This window comes from Gopherus evgoodei, chromosome 7 (genome assembly GCF_007399415.2).
Source record: "Gopherus evgoodei ecotype Sinaloan lineage chromosome 7, rGopEvg1_v1.p, whole genome shotgun sequence".
Lineage (NCBI taxonomy): Eukaryota > Metazoa > Chordata > Testudines > Testudinidae > Gopherus > Gopherus evgoodei.
The window spans coordinates 92583169-92605504 of NC_044328.1; the positions used below are offsets into that span (position 1 = coordinate 92583169).

Sequence of the window (22336 nt, forward strand, 5' to 3'; positions counted from 1 at the left end):
TTGTGGGCTAAAACCCACTTCATCAGATGCATGGAGTGGAAAATACAGTAGCAGGTGTATATATACATAGTATAAGAAAAGATTAGAGTTGCCATATCAAGTAGAGGGGTCAGTCTAACAAGACAATTGAATTAACAGTAGAATAACAAGGGAGGAAAAATCACTTTTATAGTGGTAATGAGGGTGGCGCATTTCAAACAGTCGACAGAAGGTGTCAGTAACAGTAGGAGGAAATTAGTATGGGGAAATTATTTTTTGTAATGATCTATCCACTCCCAGTCTTTATTCAGGCCTAATTTGATGGTGTCCAGTTTGCAAATTAATTCCAGTTCTACAGTTTCAGGTTGGAGTCTGTTTCTGAAGATTTTTGGTGAAGAATTGCCACTTTTAAGTCTGGTATTGAGTGTACAGGGAGGTTGAAATGTTCTCCTACTGGTTTTTGAATGTTACCATTCCTGATGTCAGATTTGTGTCCATTTATTCTTTTGCGTAGAGACTGTCCGGTTTGGCCAATGTACATGGCAGAGGGGCATTGCTGGCAAATGATGGCATATATCACTGGAGAAACGTTAATGGGCCACTTCACCTTGAATGGTCTCTTGAAATATCTGTTAACTACTTATGTTAAACAATCTGTTCCATCTTGTATTTAGCTGTGACATTCTGGGTACATTTCCCAGACCTGAAAAACAGCTCTGTGTAAACCCAAAAGCTTATTTCTCTCACCAACAGAAGCTGGTCCAATAAAAGATATTACCTCAACCACCTTGTCACTCTAATACTTTGAACACAACAGATTAGGTAACTTCTTATCAGACTTAGAGAGGAAGCAAGTGCAAAGATAGTTTTATAACTATTTGTTAAAAATTGCATATTGAATTTAATATCTGTTCCATAAAATGTGCAGTTCTGCTAAATCTCATGTTGGCTATTACACTTGTGAGTTTAGGACTTCATCACTTCAAACAAAAACTCTAGTCACCCTCACTAATAAATATTGTTATAAACAGCTTGGCTCTCACCCAGCTGAACAACAGATGTTCCAGGGTGGAGGCCTGAGATTCAGATCTTAGTTCAAGTCTAGCCAGAAGGTAGAAATTGTGAACTCTTTCCCTGCTGCATCAGCTTGTAGCACCATTAAAACATTTTGTTAAAATAAACAGCGGTGGTGTACTTATTCCTAACTGACTGTTTCCCCACTCAGGGCCTAGTTCAGAACCCACTAAAGTTAAATGAAAAACTCTTATTGACTTCAGTGCTTTTGATTGTGTCCTCTAATTATTAAACATTTTGGGGAAATTGGAAAAGGCCCCAACAGTGCAAGAATGAATTTAAGAAATTTCACGGAGTGCCACCAAAGAAGAACCGGATTGTAGATTAAGAAATAATGACAAAAGGTATAAAATAGAATTGGGCCCAAGTCAAAGAGGTTACTTGTGTGTGTATGACTACTCACTTTCTTAAGAGTTGGCAGGAGAATGTGCTTTGTAAAATCAAGGTCCTGCTAGATGTAATAGGAATCTCTATAACATATGTATATGAATAAAGAAATATTTAAAAATCAGCTAATATCCTTTTGAGAAGATAGCAAACGTGGTGATGGTTGTTGTTTTAAAATTTATTCAGAGAGAATTTGGCCTTAGAAATCAATACATAAGCTACTATATAAAATCTTAACAAGAAGATTTCTTCAGTAAGCACAGCGTGTTTAATCTCTGTTGAGGATTTTGAGATACACTTGTCTACCATAGATGCTTGTACTCCAAACCTGGAACTTCTTACGTGAACCCAGAAATATAGAGAAAAACATATCTTGACTGTATTACTAGTGGGACACAGAGAATTGGCTGGTTCCATTGTTTTAGCGGCTTCTCCTTGTTTCCAGCTAATGCTGAGCAGAGGTTAGAATTTCCAGTGCATAGGAAATTCTGACATTTCAACATTTGTCCTGAAAAGGCACAAAAAGTTGAAACTTTGAAATTTTTCACAGAATGGAAATTCAAAAAAAAAATCAGTTCATAGATGTGAAACATTTTGTTTTAACAATCTTATAAAAATAAAGCATTTCAGCATTCCTGATATTGAAATGTTTCTTTCCGGTTTGTTGAAATGCTTCATTTTGAATCATTTCAAATGTTAAACTGCATGTTCCTGTAGTGCATTGCCTTATCAGAGCTGTAGTTTCTGCCCCTATATTTTCCTGTGTGCCAGTCTATCTCTCTCATAATGCATGCAGAGTTTGCACCATCCAGCTCAATCAGACGAAATCACCATATTGCCTTAGGGGACATGTAGTTCTCCAGGGGAACCTGTTCCCTAGGAAAGGAAGAGGGTTGGAACTACAACTCCTATAAGGCAACATGCCTTAGGAAAATGTGTGCAATATTGTTGTAGCTGTGTTGGTCCCAGGATATTAGAGAGACAGGGTGGGTGAAGTAATATCTTTCATAGGACCAACTTCTGCTGGGAAAGATGAGCCTGGAAGCTTAAATTCAGAATTTTGCTAGACACTAAAAATCATAGACTGAACAGAGACACTGGATTTATGGTTTATTACAACAATCTATAACCCGTTAACAATCCTCCCTTTTTTTTTTTTTCCCCTCTGTCCATTCCTTTCCCGCCTATGAGTGGAGGGTTGTTACCAGGCCACTTCATCTTGAACTGTGCCTTGAAATATGTTCACTACTTACGCTAAACAATCTGTTCCACCTTGTATTTAGCTGTGATACTGTGGATACAGCTACACAAGATTAAAACCCTGAGGTACGGCCACAGCTGGCACGGGTCAGCTAACTCAGTCTTGTAGGGCTTGGGCTGCCGGGCTAAAAATTGCTGTGTACACTTTCAGGCTTGGTCTGGAGCGTAAGCACTGGGACCTTTCTCCCCTTGTAGGGTCCTAGAGCTTGGTCTCCAGCCTGAGCCCAACATCTGCACAGCAATTTTTCAGCCTTGGAGCCCAAGTCCTTTGAGCTTGAATCAGCTGACCTGGACCAGCCATGGGTTTTTCATTCCTGTATAGACATATTCTCTGAGTTTCCCAGCTCTGAAGAAGAGCATTATGTAAGCTCGAAAGCTTGTGTCTCTCACCAACAGAAGTTGATGCAATAAAAGATATTACCTCACACACCTTGTATCCCTTGTAGAAAAATGTAGTTTAATGTTTTGTTGAACTGATTCAAAGCAACATATTTTGGGTCAGTTCAAAAAACAAAATATTTCAGTTCAGGTAAAAAAGATCCAAATTGCAATATTTCATTTTGATTTTAAATTAATACTTGTTAATTAAAATTTTCCTATGGAAAATTTAAGTTTTCTAGAAACAGTCAGAAAATCATTCCAGTAGAAAATTTCCGACCAGATTTATTTCCAGTTGTGAATTGCATTAAAAGAAGCTAAAAACACTTTCATAGTGCTGCTTTTCCTCGAGGCAATTGCCACTGGGATGTCATTTGATCACCAATTAAGTGTCCATGAGACAATCTGTGTGTTAGGATGTATACAAAAGTTTGAGACCTGTACACTAGAAAATTCATAGGTGTGAATAAAAAAGTGCAAATGCAGTAGACGCAAATTTGTTCACAAAGCTAGATGAATGTCCATTAATAATTTTTTTGCAGTATTCATGCAGCAGTTATCGTAATACTTCTAATCTTTAAAATTTTTAGATTGTTTGTGAAGTAAGCACAAATAGCACAGAGTTTTCTTTTAAAGGCAAAATGTTATGGAACAGATCCATTTCCTTCAACATAAAAATCAGTTATTACAAGGCAAATTCATAGAAAGGTTTTAATCAGTCTTAGTACTGAGAAAGGTATGGTACAATATATGAGGGCAGAAATGTTTTAATGCTCCATTCTGCAACTCGTACATGATAACAAATAAATGTGACAATACATAAGACTATATGAAAGAGAAATACACCCACCAAATCTCATTTTCAAGTAGCACTTATCTGTTGTAATGTCTTTAAAGCAGAAAAATGGGAATTTAAAAATAAATAGTACTGTAGAACTATTATGTGATGATCAGTAAGGTGGCCTTCTCTAAGTCCAACCCCTCCGCCATTTATTGGGACTGTGGAAACAGGACAAATAGGGGATTGCCTTACAGGGTGATTTATGGTAGTCAGCTCTGCTCTCCAGGTCACTACAGTAGACACGAAGGCCTGCAGGGATTTACTCTGAAATGCCCTGGCTAGCGGGATTCTGGCCAGGTGGACCAGGATCAATACTTGGACAACTGGGCAACTGGTCTAAGAGAAGGTCATTCCAAAAATAAACTTGCAGCCAATAAGTCTTTCAGTTGTCTCAGTTTACCTTATGTCACTGGGCATCTCTGCCATTACCCAGTGTACTTCACTGCCTGGCCAGTTTGGGTGATCCTGTGGTCACAAACACACACCAGGTTATCTTTCACCAAGATGTATATTTATTCTTTTCTTACATAATAACACAGTGTACTGCAGGTTTACAGCAAAGGGATGCCCCTCCCAACCTTCACTGCTCAGCCCAGGCTCATCCTCTGAGCTTTCCTTTTGAGGCCCCTGAGTTCCCCCTTGCTTCCTGTTCCTTTGATTCATATCCTCCAAATTACATCATTAACCCTATGATTAGCACCCAGGTGCTCATAATCCCCCAACAGAAAGTGTATAATTGGCTTCAGTTAAGCCTGCCCTCTTCTCAGTGCTGCTGCAAACTCAGTGACCAGAGTGCTACTAATAGTACCCTGTCACACCTCGCCACTGGAAAGGGTCTTGTTGGCCGAGAATGTGTGTGTGAATTTTGTGAATTAAACAAATTCTCGCACAGCCTTCAAAAATCCAACAAATCCTGCAGCAATGGGGGAATGTCAAAAGTGACACTTGAACACTGCTAAAAGTCATAGTGTTGAAATCTGCATGTGGGCTGGTCAAGAATATGGTCACTCTGCATTGACCTGGGGTGACACCAGAGTGTGGCAGCATCTTGATTGACATGACTGCTCTATTCAGGGACAGCAGAGCTGACCTCAATCTGAGGAAGGGGCTAGAAAAGATTTTCCCAAAATTGCTCATCCCGAACAGCCCTCACCAGCTTACTCTGGCTGGAGGGTGTCCCATCATGCAGTCGAAATTCAAACAAAACTTGAAAAGTTTCCTTTTGTGTTACTGTTGCAATGTGGAATGTTCATAGATTATTGATCATCCAAACCAAATTGATCCTCCTGCCAGGTGAACTGCTCTGGTTGTTCAAGAGCTTGAAAGATATTGTATCGACATGGAGGCGCTGAGCAAGATTCAACTTGTTGAAGAGAGACAACTGAGAGAACAGAGTGCTGGGTACAGTCTCTTCTGGAAGAGACACCCACAAAACAAGCCACACAAGGCAGGAATCATCTTTGCAATCAGAAAGAATATTGTCTCTTGTTTGGAGAGCCTACCCGTTGGTATAAATGACAGACTGATGATGCTCTGACTGCCCTAGGAAGATGGATGTTATGCTTCATTGATCTGTGCTTACTCACTGACGATGACTAACTCTCATGAGAGTAAAGAGAAATTTTACTCTGAACTAAAAGAACTGATTCTATTGACTCCCTGTAGAGACTAGTTGATTATTTCAAGTGACTTGAGTGCTTGTGTTGGTCATGATATTTCTACATGGCATGGCATATTTGGTAAACATGGGGTTGGCAAGATGAACTGCACTGGCCTACTTCTGCTGAAGACATGGGTCAAGTACCATCTAGTTGTTACAAACATTGTCTTCCAACTTCCCAATAAATAAAAATGTGGCATTTGATCGACAATGTTGTTCTAACATCATGATCTGGGAGGACATATGTGCATAATTCTGGTATTATGTGGAGCTGATTGTTGAACTGACCACAGCGCTCTGTTTAGCCAAAACACTGGTCAGTTAAGCATGTAACATTTTCCTGATGAAAGGTCTGTCAATTGCCGAACAATTTTCAACACAGTTAACTACTGTTTTAGAAACTCTTCCAATGATCAATAATGGCACATTTGCCATATGGGTATCCTTGTGTGACACAATCTGTAACACCATTGTGGATTGTGTTGAGTGTACAAAACACTGCATGCAGACTAGTTCAACAATAGTGATCCTGAAATATTGAATCTCTTTGATGTCAAGTGATAAGGGCATGCTGCACTTGTAGCTGGCCCGCTCTCTGAGACAAAAAAAGGCCAGCTGTAGGGCAGCCTGCAGCATGCACCAGTGCAAACTCGGCCAAATGCAAAGTATGTGGTTTGACTGTAAAGTAGATAAACTACAGGCGGTCACTGATAATCTTGACTCCAAAGGTTTCTATGAGGCGGTTAAAGTTGTGTATAGTCCTGCTCTATCTTCCTTGACACTACTAACAGCTGCTAATGATGAATATCTCATCACAGATCACAGTGCCATCCACCAACAGCGGCGTGAACAAAACATCTTAGTGAACTACTTAATCATTTATCTACTGTTTCTGATGAGTCACAGGATAATGTCCACAAATTGCCCACATCTAATGCACTTGTCAATCCACCTTGAACTAAGGTGTTATAGACTGTTCAAGCAATGAAAAATAACAAATCTCCTGGTCCTGATGCCATTCCAGCTGAAGTTTTAAAACATAGAGGAAATCTCATTGACAGGCTTTTTGAAGTTTTCTTACATATCTGACTTCAAGAAACCAGGCCACAACAACTGAAAGATGCCAACATCATCACTATCCATAAGCATAAAGGATCAAAGAGCAACTGTAGTAACTACCATGGTATCTTTTCATTCTCTGTGGCTGGAAAGATTCTTGCATGGATCTTTCTAAACCAATCCCTGACGGAAATCATTAACAGAGAATCTGTCTATAGATAGAAATCAAAGTCTGTAATGCTCACATCATTGCTGACAGGTGTGAATCATGGACCTGTTATAAACAGCACATTAAAAAGTTTGACAGTCTCAATTTGTGATACCTATGACAATTGCTGGGTATCAAATGGCAGGACTGGGTTTCCAACAGAAGTACTGGTGAAAACTGGTTTGTTCAGCCTCAAGGCTCATTTGATCTGTGCCCTGGACTGGGCATGTAATTAATATGCCTGAGACTTGTTTATCAAAAAAAGTCTTATATTTCTAATTATGTTCCAGCAATTGTAAGCATGGAGGACAGATGAAACACTTCAAAGACACCCTAAAACAAAATCTGCACAAAAAGAACATTTCTCACTCAATCTTTGAACAACTGGCAATTGATCATACTGCATGATGCCATACCATAAGGGCGGGTGTCCACGACTTTGAGAAGAATTGCATTGAGCAGCAAGAAGCACATTGCCAGGCAGCTCAATCAGTGCAGCTAGGTAAATGGCTCTGAGGCCAGTGTGGTAAACATTGTTCTTCCTGAATAGGTCCATGGAGTCATGCACAGACCCATTAATACAAACTGTGATTGTCAGTGTTGTCCTGGAAATCAAAGTGATTAGCATCATCATTAAGGTTGTTGCCTGCTGGTATCTGTACCTTCACCACCAGTTTGAGCAGGTCAGTTCCTGTGCTCCCTCTATATGTATTTGTCGTGTTTGCTCTTCCAAAACTAGATTCTGGAAGAGACTAGCAGTAACGAATTTTTAAAAGTGTGGTCACTCATCTTTCTACTGCCACTCACCAAAAAGAAAAACAGTGTATTTTTCTTCAAAATGAAGGATTCAGCATACATTTTTTTGTTCAAGATATAGCCAGTCATGGTGTTATTGACATCAATGAGTTTGTCAAGGACTCCATTGTGACCAGGATTTGTCCATGTAAGAGTGCATTAATGAATGTACCCTATAAGTGGAGCTGGACAAATAGTAGGAAAAACTTTTTTTTGTGAACATTTTTCCCAGGTTTGAATCACTTTTTGATTTTGTGCCTCCTATCTTTTGTTTGCTTTCCTTTGAACATTCATACAGTAGTTTTTTTGTAGAAATATCCAGTGGGGGCTGATTTTTCTGCAAATACCGCAGTTCATATGTGATCAAGGGTTTTTGCTATTCCTGCTGTAAGTGCCTGCCTGTTTGTAAGTTGTGTATCTTCCAATCAGAAATTAGAAATAATGCTCTGACACTTAGGTAACCAAGCATACACCTGAGGCAGAAAATAATCAAAGATGCATAATGAATATTTTTCAAATGAAAACTTTTCATAAGTTGAAATATGTTTACATATAGTATTCATCAAACAGTTATAAATAATAAATACATTTATCAAAATCAGCCTGTTGGCAAATAATTCATGAATAGAAAAAAAGAACTGCGGGCCAACCAGATCCTACTCCCAATTCAAGGGAAATTTATCATTCATGCCCTGGTACATTAGTCCTCAGTATTGAATGTCAAAATAACCAAGTGATTCCATGTACCTTTATTTGTTTGATTTCATACCGGATCATTTTGTGAGTGTCAAGAGGGTCATCACTGGCAGGAACCACCTTTTCACTGGATATTTTTGCACGAATCACTGCAGGGGAAGAAAAAGGTTTTATTTGCAAAGAAGCATATGCCTGACTTTTCCATCAGTACTATATGTTACATTTTTTCCATATATTAAAATAATTGTAACAGAATGCCATGTTTTTCTTTTGGACATTAGATGTAATGTTCAGTAGCATTTACAGCATTTAAAGCCTGTTAGTACAAGATTGTTGAAGACTAAGTTAACACCTGAAAAAATAAAAAAGGTACAGGGCATAACCTGCCATGTAAATACTACATCCTATCTGGTGATGGGTGGGGGATAGCTCAGTGGTTTGAGCATTGGCTTGCTAAACCCAGGGTTGTGAGTTCAATCCTTGAAGGGACCATTTAGGGAATTGGGGTAAAAATTTGTCTGAGGATTGGTCCTGCTTTGAGCAGGGGTTTGGACTAGATGACCTCCTAAGGTCCCTTTCAACCTTGATATTCTACAATTTTCAACAAACCAAAATATATCATATTGTTTTGAAATTTTCTGGTATAGATTTCAGGCCAGATTTTCAAAAGGGTTCGGTACCCAGCAGCTCCCAATGAACTACTTCTTTTTGGTGCCTAAGTAGGAATTGGTAGCTGCTCAACTCTTTTGTAAATCTCTGTTGAGACAAACATTAGCTTAAATAAGAATTAGTTGTCTAAATCCACTAGTGAGCTTTGAAAAATCTGCAGGCCTGATTCAATTCCTATTGACTTCAAAGGGTTTTGCATTGGGCCCCTGAAATACAGAGTAGCAATGAAATGGACTACAGTAAGCATTCAGCAAGACCATGGCAGGCAAGATAGAAATATGAATACCTTGTAGAAAATTAGAAAGAGAGAAGACAATAAGGTCAGGCATCCACATTACATCTCTTGTGATGGCAAATAGCTGCACCTCAATAGCTATTTCTCAAATTCCATGTGCAACTTTTGTTAAACAGTGTAAATGATTTACTTCTAGTACTGTCTTTAGTGATGTCTTCCCTGTTTTAGCTGCTTTGTGCAGAGAGGAAATTATTTATTTCATTCTTTATCATCAGGAAAGAAACATTTAGCTAATGTGTACTATAAATAATCAGTCAATATGTGAATGAGCCTGATGAGGAGAGCACTTCTCAAAGTGTGGTATCTGGCTCCACAGAAGTGTTCATGCTGCACTCTCCTCTGTGCTGCTACAGCAGGTACAATCCTCCTTTTGAGCTTGCAGCAGGGGGATTTTGCCTACAATTTTTTTATCATGTTCCACTCTTGCTCATTTGTCTTTTCCTCATGGAATGTCTCATTTTCCTACTTGTTAGCAGGAACAGTATACTTCTATGCAAAAAAATCCTATGTTATCTCAAACCTCTTAAAACACTCCAGGCAGGCTTTGGGACGCCATTCTAATCAACCACATATATTACACAGAAACTGAAATATCTCTCTGATTGTTGGTTAAAAGTGTGTCTTTTTCCCCAATCTAACCAGCTTTCCTAAAAATATTAGGTAAAAGAGTGGAATATTAGGCATAGAGTATTAAAGTATGTCTGCACTACAGCAGCACAGCTGCATCACTGTAGCTATACTGCTGTAGTGTAGACACTTGCTTCAGCACTGAAAGATTGTTTCCATCACTGTAGTAAATCCACCCCCTCAAGAGGTGGTAGCTAGGTCTACATCCCAGGTCGGCTTAACTATACCTCTTACCCCTGAGTGATGTAGGTAGTTTGACCTAAATTTTAGGTGTAGACCAGGCCTAGCACTGTGTTAAGAACAATATATTGGGGCCAAAATCTTACACTTTGTGCTTTTGCCCCCAAAATAAGTATTTAGGGTATTAATTTTTCCCCAATCCTGGCTGGCCACAGTCCCACATGCCCTTTGCAGGTTATTCTTGTGAAGAGGAAGAGTAATTAGTGTGCAGAGACAGTGCCTGGATCCTAACAGTCAGGAGATATGAGCGATCCAAAGCACAGATCACAACTCTAAGCCCCATCTATATGACCTCTCCTATAGGTGGAGCAGTCAGTGATGGATCCGAAGAGTGGTGTCTCTGCATGTGTAGTGGGAACCAGAGTCATGGAGGAGCTGTTCTGCTACACACTTCCTGTCCTGGTTGTGCCATTTTGGGCACTCATGTTAGAAGCCAGAATTTGTCCTTCAGTACTTACTAACTGTGGATATAGCTTTCAGACACCTTTCATGGTTCTGTTTGTTCATTTGTTTTATTTTTAGCATTGAAAGAGGAAAAATAATCCCAAGTATATATACAAAATAATGGGATCTAACTTAGCTGTTACCATTTAAGAAAGAGATCTTGGAGTCATTGTGGATAGTTTGCTGAAAATATCTGTTCAATGTCCAGTGGCAGTCAAAAAAGCTAACAATATTAGGAACCATTAGGAAAGGGATAGATAAGACAGAAAATATCATAATGTCACTATAGCAGGGCTGGCCAACCTTTGGCTCCAGAGCCACATGCAGCTCTTCAGAAGTTAATATGCGGCTCCTTGTATAGCAGGGGTTCTCAAAGTGGGGGTTGGGCCGCCTCAGGGAGTTGCAAGGTTATTACATGGGGGGCTGCAAGCTGTCAGCCTCCACCCCAAACCCCGCTTTGCCTCCAGCATTTATAATGCTGTTAAATATATAAAAGTGTTTTTAATGTATGAGAGTCACACTCAAAGGCTTGTCCGTGTGAAAGGGGTCACCAGTACAAAAGTCTGAGAACCCCTGTTGTATAGGCACCAACAATCAGGCACCAACCCAGAGTAGAGGGCGGGCCCGGGTTCCTCCCCAAACCTCCCAACTCCTGATCAGACACAGGAGGAGTTGACCCAGACTGTGGGTTCCACCAGAAGGGAAGATCACTGAGGTGAGCAAATCCACCAATAAGTGTAGAACCCAGCAAAGTAGAGGAGGAACTTTGTCATAGGAAGTATTATTTACTCCTTCACATACCACGAGAACTAGGGGTTACCCAATGATATTAATAAGTAGCAGGTTTAAAATAAACAAAAGGAAGCACTTCTTCACACAACCCACTGTCAACCTGTGAAACTCACTGCCAGGGGATGTTGTGAAGGCCAAAAGTATAACTGAGTTAAAAGAAGAATTAGATAAGTTCATGGAGGCTAAGTCCATAAATGGCTATAAGCCAGTATGGTCAGCAACACAACGCCATGCTCCAGGTATCCCTAAACCTCCAGCTGCCAGAAGCTGAGACCCTATGACATTGCTCTCGAAGTTGCTCTGTTCTGTTCATTCCCTCTAAAGCATCTGGCACTGGCCATTGTCAGAGACAGGATACCGGCTAGCTGGACTGTTAGTCTGACCCAGTATGGCCATTCTTATGTCCTTTTTTTTTTTTTTTTTTTTTTTTTTTGAGTAAGCAAGCAGTGTTGACATGACACAAAAATATTTTCAAGTTAGAGTAGGGGAAGGTCTCTCAGAAATTAGATCTGAGAAAAATGAAATTAGTTTGTGTAACACTTTTAAAGTAGAAAGGCTTTTCATCGTAACTAGTTAAACAAGACTTATGCCTTCCTCTAGAAAGTAAAGGGTGAAAACATACTATGTATACGGTGGCTTAAGCCCATTTCTAAAGGAAGGAAAGACATGAAAGCCTATAATAAGAACCAGGTTGTTTTCTTTAGAGCAGTATAGAGGTCAGCCTCAGATAATGACAGGCTATTTTCATTTCCTGCTTATTTGCAGAGAAAAATAGATGCATTAATCAACATAATACAGATGGCTGCAGCATCTGAGCATGAATCCTTGCATGGTACCATGCTCCTAGATCCTAGAAGGGAGCATAGTAGGCTTAGAAAATAAGCTGGATGGAAAGGAAGGGGTTCTTCACGTGTGAGTAGCAAATTCCATAATTCAGCTTCTTCTAAATTGTACACCAGAAATAATCTACAAATGAGTTATGCACCCACTTATTAACACAGATTTTAAGTGCTTTAATATACTTCCATATAAAAGGTACTGTAGATGGTGTGCATTAATTCTTACTGTATTATGGAAAAGGTCTAAATCAGAATCAGGTTTAGGCAGCCTCGCTAACACAGCTTATTAAAAGAAAAGATATCACATAAAAGAGCTCACTGGATATAAAGGAGGACACTAGGGGACTGCAATTGTGAATAGCTCCATAATTCTGAAATAACACACAGTATTTGTATGTAATAAAACTTCTGCTAAAGATACATTCTCCTTTGCATTTCCTGTGGAAATAGAAGCTTTTTTAAATTATTTATTAAGCTCTACTTGTTACTCTCAATGAGTAACACACACACACACACACATATCTATAATTGTCTCAAAAGGGGCCCCTGGATTTATATGTGGCAGGAAGTGTAACTTTTTTCTATCATTTACCTATTATTCTGGGTGTTAAAGTTAAGGGAAAAACTGAGTCCATGTTTAGTGGTGTGTTGGTTTTTTTAGTTTTTAGAGAAAGAATCTTGCCTTGTAACTTATGATGCTGAAAGGAGTCTAACTTGAGGTTTTCAGGGAAATAAATGATACATGTTAAAGAAAGTCTGGGACTTGAGTAGTTTTTCTTTACTTTTCTGTACTACTGCTCTCTTCAAGTCCGATTCAAACACACACACACAAAAATGTGTCTGGCCCTTCCAGTTCTTCCTGTTTTTCTTTCCTTTAAATTAATTTTTTCAATGAGAGTCGTCTAGCTGTCTGGTAAAACCTCTTATTCATGCAGTTACTTCTCTTTTTAACCACAAGCACTTCCTGGTTTAGCATTCTTTGGCTTATGCAATCCTACTTCTCCACTCATGGTGCAGAAGAAGATTATAACATGTGATTCACTCATGTCTGTAGTTCTTTTTAAAAAGTGGTTTCAACTGCAGCAATGCTGACTTAGCTTCTCCTCTCCTCCATATACCTTGAAACAGTCACTATTTGGAGTTGCTACTGTGTTGTTTTATCACATTAGTGCCACTTTCCCTGCCATATAGTGATTGGTTCCTTATGAAGAATCTAGGTATGTGAATGTGTTTAAAGTTAGTACACGTTAGCTATACACCATGTACCTAAAGCTCCTTCTCCCTTTTGCATTGAATATGTTATTTTACATATAAATTCTTTCCTACCTTACCGCTGTAGAAATAGTACTTAGCACTTTTCATGGTAAGTGCTATACAAACAGCAGACTTCATAACAGCTCTATGAGATAAAACATTCTTACCCACACTTTATAGATGGGAAAATTGAGATGAAAAGTGGCTAAAATGCTCCAGCCCCATACATGGAGTCAGCTGAGGCATCAGAATTGGAATTCACAAGTTCCTGGGTCCCAGAGTTGTGCTTGGTTCACTAGGATCTTGCTCTGAGATAGTGCTGATGTGTGGTACTAAATAGCACGACATTCCACCTTGGAGAAGAATGAATTTCTCTTCTGGGTGAAATGTTTTCTATATAGTTTATCAATCAGTTTGTAATATTTTAGGCTGAATGTTGCTATATACATTTATTTGCATTTTTAAGTAAATGTTAAGAATCTTTGTATTCCTTCTTTCCCAAATATTAATGAAAATCTCTTACCATGCTGTGTCTGCTCCATGCTTCTCTTATTGCCTCACAAGATAAGAAAAAAAAATCATACTTCTGTAGAAGTCTGAGTTCTAATTTGCTATTTATAAAATACTAAATATCTTTTTACTAACTTTAATTAAATAGTTAACTTTTGACTCTTATGGATGTTCTGTGAAGACTGACATCTGGCAACACTAGTTTAGATAATATTTCTCTTCAATATAAACCTCTGAACCAGTGTATTGTACTCCACAAAACTATCTTAACTTGTGATCTGGGTTGTCAGTTGCAATGGCGCCCATTCTGGCCAGGTGGAGCATTTCACCTGAGTCCACTCAGTTTGGCAAGGCTGTTAGTCAATTCCTGGTACCCAGGAGGTCTGAAAATCCCCTCTGTTCTTAAGTTACTCAGGGAGTTAGTAGGGGAGCCTAGGCCCACCCACTCCATTAGGTTCCAGCTCAGGGCTCTTAAGCTAGACAAGCTGAATCAAGGTTTGACGACTCCAGCCATGTCCTGAGCTCCTTCCTCTGGTTTCTGTAGACTCTTCAGCCCACTGGTCCAGTCATCCTGTTCTAAGGTGCTGTCTCTGACCGGCTTTTCAGCAGCATGCAGGCAGGAGTTCTATTCTCCAGCGTGCTCACTCCCCTCTGCCTCCCAGTCCTTTTGTTCTCCAAGCTGCTATGAGGTTGCCAATCAGCATTACATAAGAATGGCTATAGTGCAGGGGTGGGCAAACTATGGCCCAGGGGCTGCATCCAGCCCTTCAGACATTTTAATCCAGCCCTTGAGCTCCAGCCAGGGAGCGGGGTCAGAGGCTTACCCTGCTTGCATGGCTTATGGAAGCAGCAGCATGTCCCCTGTCCTGCTCCTACTCGTAGGGGCAGCCAAGGGGCTCACCATGCTGCCCCTGCCCCAAGCACCGCCTCTGCAGACAGGGCAGTATGCAGAGCTGCCTGGCTGTGAATCCGCATAGGAGCTGGAGGGGGGACATGCCGCTACGTCTGGCAGCTGCATGAGGTAAGCACTACCCGGAGACTGCACCCTTGACCCCCTCCCATGCCCCAACCCCCCTGCCCAAGGCCTGATCCCCCCTTTTGCCCTCTGAACCTCTTGGCCCCAGCCCAGAGCACCCTCCTGCACACCAAACCCTCATCCCTAGCCCCACCACAGAGCCCGCACCCCAAGCCGGAGCCATCATCCCCTTCCGCACCCCAACCCCCAATTTCATGAGTATTCATAGCCCGCCATACAATTTCCATACCCAGGTGTGGCCCTTGGGCCAAAAAGTTTGCCCACCCCCTGCTATAGTGGGTCAGATCAATGATCCATCTAGCCCAGTATCCTGCTATCTCACAGTGGCCAGTGCCAGGTGCTTTCCCCCCTTAGTCAACTCTTTTCAAAGCTGAAAAGTTCCACTCTTTTTAATCTCTCCTTACATGGAAGCTGTCCCACGCCTTTAGTCATTTTTGCTGCCCTTCTCCGTACTTTTTCCTATTCTTGTTTGTATCTTATATGTATCTTGTTTGAGATAAGGTGATAAGAACGCATAGTATTCAAGTTGTGGATGTACTCTGGATTTATATAGTGGTGGATTACTATAGTGGTATTATGATATTTTCTGTCATATTATATATCCATTTCCTAATGGTTCCTAATATTCTGTTAGCTTTTTTAACTGCTGCTGCACATTGAGTGGATGTTTTCAGAGAACTACCCGTAATGACTCAAAGATGGTAGGATCTAAATTAGCTGTTATTTTTATGTATAGTTGGGATTATGTTTTTCAGTGTGCATTACTTTGCATTTATCAACATTGAATTTCATCTGCCATTTTGATGCCCAGTCATCCATTGGCATTGGCTGACAGTGCCTGCATTAATTCCTTGGTTGCTGGGCCAGCAAGTAGTACATACATGACAAAACTATATTAGTCCTTCAAAAGAGGAAACTGAGCTGGACTTTGTGCAGATGAACTTGGTTATTGCTGAGAAATTGCAGGAAGGGATAAAAATGATCCTTTGTTGTTCATCCTAGTTAACTGGTAATTTCAATAAGTGATGTGTTTGAACTTAGTGGAGTTTCTTTTCCAAAACTGGCTCATTTACAATGACAGTGTAATCAAGAACACATACATCCAGACTGGTCTGAATAAATATATAGTAAGTAAAGTACTTTCTCCATATATGAGAGAAAGTACATTTCAAAGCTATGTTATTTTCAGTACATGATAGTAAAATGTTCTAGAGCTCCTGACACAAAATTTTACTCAACACCATTACAATGGGTTTTGCATTTGGCCAGACTGTTTTTTCTTTAGCTTTCAGCAAAAATGTTAGATGGACAGAAGATAAAGCTGTTGTGGTCAGTATGTCTATATATTTCCAGTTGGTGTTGCTTTTAGATGTTGATCTCCCAAATACATCTTGCAGTGACAACAGTTTCTAATTAATATTTTGTGCCTGTCACATTTACTTCCATTTAAACCTCTTCCTACTCTCTGTTGGTCAGATAGCAATTAATTTCTGGAAAGTGCCCATCTGGGTAGGCAGGTTTGGAAAAAATAAATGGATACTACTTTGTACACTCTTGATATTTATAGACCAAAGGTGAACAAAATAACGGCATTATACAAGGTAAGCTTCAAGGGTATTAAGTGCTCTTAGCTCTCTCTCCTTCTCCTGTTTTCAGTGTGCTCTCCCATAATGTATAGTTACCTATTAATTGAAAAGGCAGTTAACTAAAGGGGTGATCCAGTAACAGAACACTTACAAACTTACGAGCTATTCTCCTAAATCAGGTGATTAAAAAAAGGATTGCCAACAGCTCCATGAGCCAGTGTAGTGAGGGATCTAGCATTTGAATTACAAATGTTCAGCTTATTTAAATACTGTAACTGGCTAAAAACATTCCATCCACATTGTACAAATATAACCACAGGCTTCTGTAGTGCAGTGACATACAGCCATGTGGAGCACTAAGTTTAACATTGCTTTATTAAGGATTTATATTGGTTTATTCTGTACTTTGCCAGTGCTGACATAAAATAACTAATGAAGAGGAAGCTTTTCAAAGGCACAAAAGGCAGGTAGGTACCTAACTCCCATTTGTGCCTTGGAAAATCTCTCCCAAGATCTTTTAGGGCCCAGTTGCTTGCAGGAAAGTTGCCATGTATGCCAATATCACATTATATTACTCTGCAGGAGAAATTAAAGTGAAATACAAGCTGGTTTTAGTTCAGAATTCCCCTAACTCATGTTGAAAGGTTTCCAGGACACAGAAGAATATTCCATTGTCTCTTCTTCCCAGTTTGTAGAAAGGCATTTTGAAGAGCAGTAGAAGTATCTGTCCTGTGACAATAGAAACATCCATTGATCTAAGCATTGGGTTAATTGAAACTGTAATAATAAGGGCTTTCCTCCATGAGGTGGTACAGATTGTCTATTCCAATTTCTGCTTAGCTATTTGTATTCATTTATTTGAACTACAGAGTCAAGCGTCTTTACAGTGATGAATGGAATCCCATTCAAAACACTGTCTGTGCTAATTATGTAAATTGTATAGTTAATTCGTTCAATGATTAAAATATTGTATCATCCAAGAATCGTAGATAAATATATCAGAGTTTAGAGAGACAGAGCTCAGAGCACAAAGCTTGATTTTAATGAGTTCCAGTGCTTCAGAAACAATAACAGAGTTGCTGAACAGGGCAGTAAGATCTTTTAAGTGGAGGTTTCTGAACCATTTTTTGTGCACATAGGGAGCAAGTCCTGCCTGTAAGCCCTTCTAGAGGCACAGAGGACCATAGATGAGGCAGAACCACCGCAATTCTGCTGTCTGGGGAAGAAGCAGTGTTGCTGGAGTCTGTCCTGGGAATCAGTATCTCCTTGTAGCATGGAGCATAGTTTTTCACAGGTTCCTTATGTGTCTTAGCATGATGAAATACAGTCTCCATATTATGGAAACACATTCTGTTTATCTTCTGTCTTAGTTTACAAATAATTGAAACTGCTCCAGAAAATGGTAAGTGCCTAATCTCCAAACTAGAGATGTAGTTTTCCATTCCTTCTGCTGAATGCACTTTCATCTAGGGATAGGTGAACCAGCTAGGATAAAATGAGTGGTTTGTTCAGAAATGTCCAGATTAGAAGATTCTTTTTTAGAAAACACTTTCTTTGAATTTTTGGGCTCAGTCTGGGACCAGAACTAGAAATACATATCAGGAAAAAGTCTCTTGTCATGAAAAATTTCAACACTTGATTTGTAGGCTCCAGAAGGGTAGGTCTCATAAGTTTTAGCTAACTAACCAGACTTTGGGATGCTTAACTAACAGAACTCAAAATCTAAATATTTTGAGCTTCACTCATCACTACTTTTAATCAGCCTTTGCCCAATAGCCTTGAAAAAACTTATTCCACTAAACCATTTTTCTCCAATATGATGCTAGTTGTTACTACTGTTTTTTACTGCAAGAGTGTTTGAGCACCAACCAAGATTGGGGTCCCATTGTACAAGGTGCAGTACATACACATAGTAAGAGGCAATCCTGCCACAAAGAACTTGCAGTCTAAGAAGATCAAAGATCTAGGGAGGAAAAGTGGGATGCAAATTACAAAGTGATTAGGGTGATGGATCCATCCATAGTTCTGTTTTTATTTTTTTTGCCTTACAACAGGTAGCATAGAGAGAGTTGTATATATTAATATGTATATTGTACACACTTTATATATGCATTAAGGGCTAGATTTTTCAAAAAAAGCACAGTGCACATATTGAGAGCCTATCTAGTCATTCCATTTAGGTTCCTAAATAAGAACTGAATACTATTGAAAATTTGGCCCTACATATTTCTTTCTCTCCTCATAGCTGTCACCTCAACCAAGCCATTGTTAGTTGGCCAGTTTATTGTAGAGGTCATGGAAGAAGTGGTTCTTGGGGAGGGTTTTGAAGGAGGACAGATAAGTGTCTTATGGACAGGTTAAAGAGAGCATTCTGGGGTAAGAGACAGCATAGAAGTAAGCAGCTGAATACATTTGTAGGAGAAGCACACATGGCGGTCATCACTGTAAGAGTGGAAGGGGTGCTATGGTAAGAGACGAAGCCTATGAAGGACCTTGAATTCTAATGAATTTATAGACTCTTATTCACCACTGGAGAAATAAATTAAAATGAAATGTAGTGCCATGTGTACAAGGATGTAGTTAAGAGTCTGTCAGCACTGCCATTATAAATCCCTCACCTCTTGTATTGATCTACTCTTACCTTCATGAAAAATGTGTTTCACTGTGTCCAAATGAGAAACATGACATTTGAATTTGGAGCCAGAAGTGACATTTTTCCTGTAATTCTTAGATTAGTTTGGCAATTCTGATATGAAGAGAATTAAAATACAAGATAAAATTATATACTACTGTATTTGAAAATAAATGGCTATAATGTTAAAATGATAGATATTCAGCTCTAATAATAGACACTAAAACTAAGTCTATGCTAGTGGTAATGTAACAAATTGGATTGTATCATGATTCCATACCTGTACACACTTTGTTTTCATTTTCAGTTCAGTGGGAACAATGTAATTTTCACACAATCCAAAAGACAATCTTTTTCACTTATTTAATACTGTTCAGTACTTTGGAAAGGATTAAATTATGTGTCTTCTGACCACACAATCAAGACCCTTAATCAGCATTTATACATCAGTGCCATCTTACTTGCACAGCTGCAGAATAAATTTTTCAAATCTTAATGGCCTCTAGTATTCTCAGAGACTGATCATCCATCTTTATTTGTTTTAGGTCCATAGTTTTTGTCTCAGTTTACTGAAGCTTATTTCAGAAATTTAACTGCCTTTCATGGAAGCCGTAGTAGCTTGGAAGGTATCAAACTTCTATATATATTACTGTATACCCTTCAGAATAAATCTTGGAAGACTGTAATCACAATACTGATCATTGAAAAGTCAAAGGGAGGCATCCTTCATGAATGGCTGCCAACAGCAGGGGCCCTGTTCATGTGGCTTTGATATTCCAGAAACTTGGAATTACTTCAGCCTTTAGAAAAAGTCCCTTTGTAGGTTACCAAAAATCCGTATTCTGAAGAAACGTAAAAAATGAAAAGGAAGGAAGAAAAATGAGAGAGAAGCTTGCTCTGATGGAACCTTCCTGTCTTAAACTTCCCTTGAGATACCACTTCTGCAACTTTTAAGGAATAGGTTTTGATCTTCTAAACTCTGGAATTTTTATTCGTTTTCTTTTTTTCTTCTTCAACTTGTTGCTTTATAGTTAAACTGATATATAGTTCTCATGAGAATTATGTCTCCCCTACTGAAATTGATTAATTTTAAGGATATTTTATATTAATGCTAAATTTTCTGAATGGAAGTAGACTGGGGAGCAGAGCACAATGTTAAATTATGTAGAATGATTGAGTGAAATCATGTAGCTCATCTGAAGGCAAGCAATCACTTGGCATATAAAAATATGTTGGCTTAGAGGAGTTTAAACAATCTCATCTGAATTAATTAGTTTAATTGTAATTAAGTTGAAGAACAACATAGATTTTCTCATTTTGAATAAATATTCTAATTCCCTCTCGTTTCATGAAGATCAACAACAAATTAATCTTCTGATCCTGAAATTGCATAAGTGGCTTAACATTAGAGACAAAGCAACTTGTTAAGTGTATGTAAAATAAGCACAGATTGATGCTGCAAAGATAGTATTAATTTGACTTGTAATCTGTATTCTGACTAGTTTTAGCTCTGTGTTGGTAGGTATAATCTATGGGAGGACGAGTGCCATTGCCAGGACCTAGAAGTACATGCACAAACACGTGAACCATACATTCATTGAAATTGCATTCAGCAGAAGGAATGAAAATCCAAATCTCTAGTTTGGAGTTTAAGCAGTTCCAGGTTTTGGGGCAATTTCAGGTATATATCAAACTGTAAACTGGAACGTGTCTCCAGAATATGTAGACTGTAGTTAATGAGGGTGGCTATACAAAAACTGCTCCTCTGTTGGTGTATGATGGCATAATAGAACAGTTTGCTGTTTTTCCTCCTTTATCAAAAGATTAGAGTATGCGGATTTTCCCTCTTCTCTTCAGAATGTATTTTTCATGTCAAGAGGAGGTAATAAAATTCTTTCTACCTTTCCTTAGGAATGATGTATGTTTTCAAGGGGTTACTTTTCCTAATTAGTTGTGTACACAGGAATAAAAGTTCCTGGGAAAGATCATCAGCTGGTATAAATTATCCTAGCTCCATTGACAATGGAACTATGACAGTTTACGTCACCTGAAAATCTGTCCCCCTGTTGTTATGGGCATAACATCATGTGAGTTAACCGTATATAATTCACCTATAAAAGAGAGATTTTCTTTTCTTTTGCATTCTTTTTTTCAATGTCACAATGAAAGCTTCTGTGATACATTGATAGATTAATGACAATCCTATTGATTTATTTGAAGTCTGTTAAATTACCTTTAATAGATATATTGGAAGGAATTACTAATAGACCCCCACTACACAGCATACTAAGGACAGTACTGCTAATGCCACTGGTTGCATTAAAGCCAGAACACTACTACGCCAAGAATTAATGTATGCAATGTAGTTGTAGCCATGTCAGTACCAGAATATTAGAGAGACAGAAGTTGGTCCAATAAAAGATACGACCTCACCCACCTTGTTCCCCCCTAAGAATTAATGTAAAAGCACGCCAAAGGAAAGTGGGATTCTCTTTAGTCTTCACTCCTAGTGTTAAAATAACGAAGGGAGGAAATTTTTAACATCCTGGTACTGTCTACTTTCTTATTAGTATAGCTAGATCTTTTCCTCATGTGATATTAGTAACTCCCATTACTAGTATCCAGTGATGGGAGAACAGAGCCCCTCAGGATTCTAGTAATGAAGTTTTTGACAGTGTCCCAGTTCTACTCTCAGGGGGAATCAGTGCAAATGATCAAATGTATGAGAAGGAAGAGAAGAGATCAAGAAAAGAAAAGAACTTTGTATTTTGTCCTTTTTTATGTCACAGGGACTGCTTCATATTGAATTCTTAACTTTCAAAGTAGTTTGTTCAGCATAAGCAAGTACAGGTCAGAGTTCCTCCCAGTCAATGCCAATTTAAATCAAACATTTATCTCTAACTGGCCAGGAATTCAAATGCAGACAACTAGAATGCAAAATAACTAAAGCTGACAAGCAGACCTGGCTTCATCTACTATATTCACACACACAAGCTATGTTAAAGTAATGCCAGGAGTCTGACATAAATGCCTTGAAATCCAGACTGAGGGATCAAAGTCCATCTTTACTTCACT

The 22336-nt window shown here is 39.0% G+C and overlaps 2 protein-coding genes across 3 annotated transcripts in view; one reads left to right on the forward strand and one right to left on the reverse strand.

Annotated features, from left to right (window-relative positions):
* Positions 1-22336, forward strand: part of SYN2 (synapsin II) — a 435882-nt gene that overhangs the window by 293267 nt on the left and 120279 nt on the right. The gene's annotated exons all lie outside the window — the stretch shown is intronic.
* The window catches only part of TIMP4 (TIMP metallopeptidase inhibitor 4), a 55675-nt gene that overhangs the window by 15795 nt on the left and 17544 nt on the right, over positions 1-22336 (reverse strand). The window contains exon 2 of the mRNA XM_030569940.1: positions 8389-8486. Within this exon, the coding sequence (XP_030425800.1) occupies positions 8389-8486 (98 nt within the window). The remainder of the gene's footprint in view (positions 1-8388; positions 8487-22336) is intronic.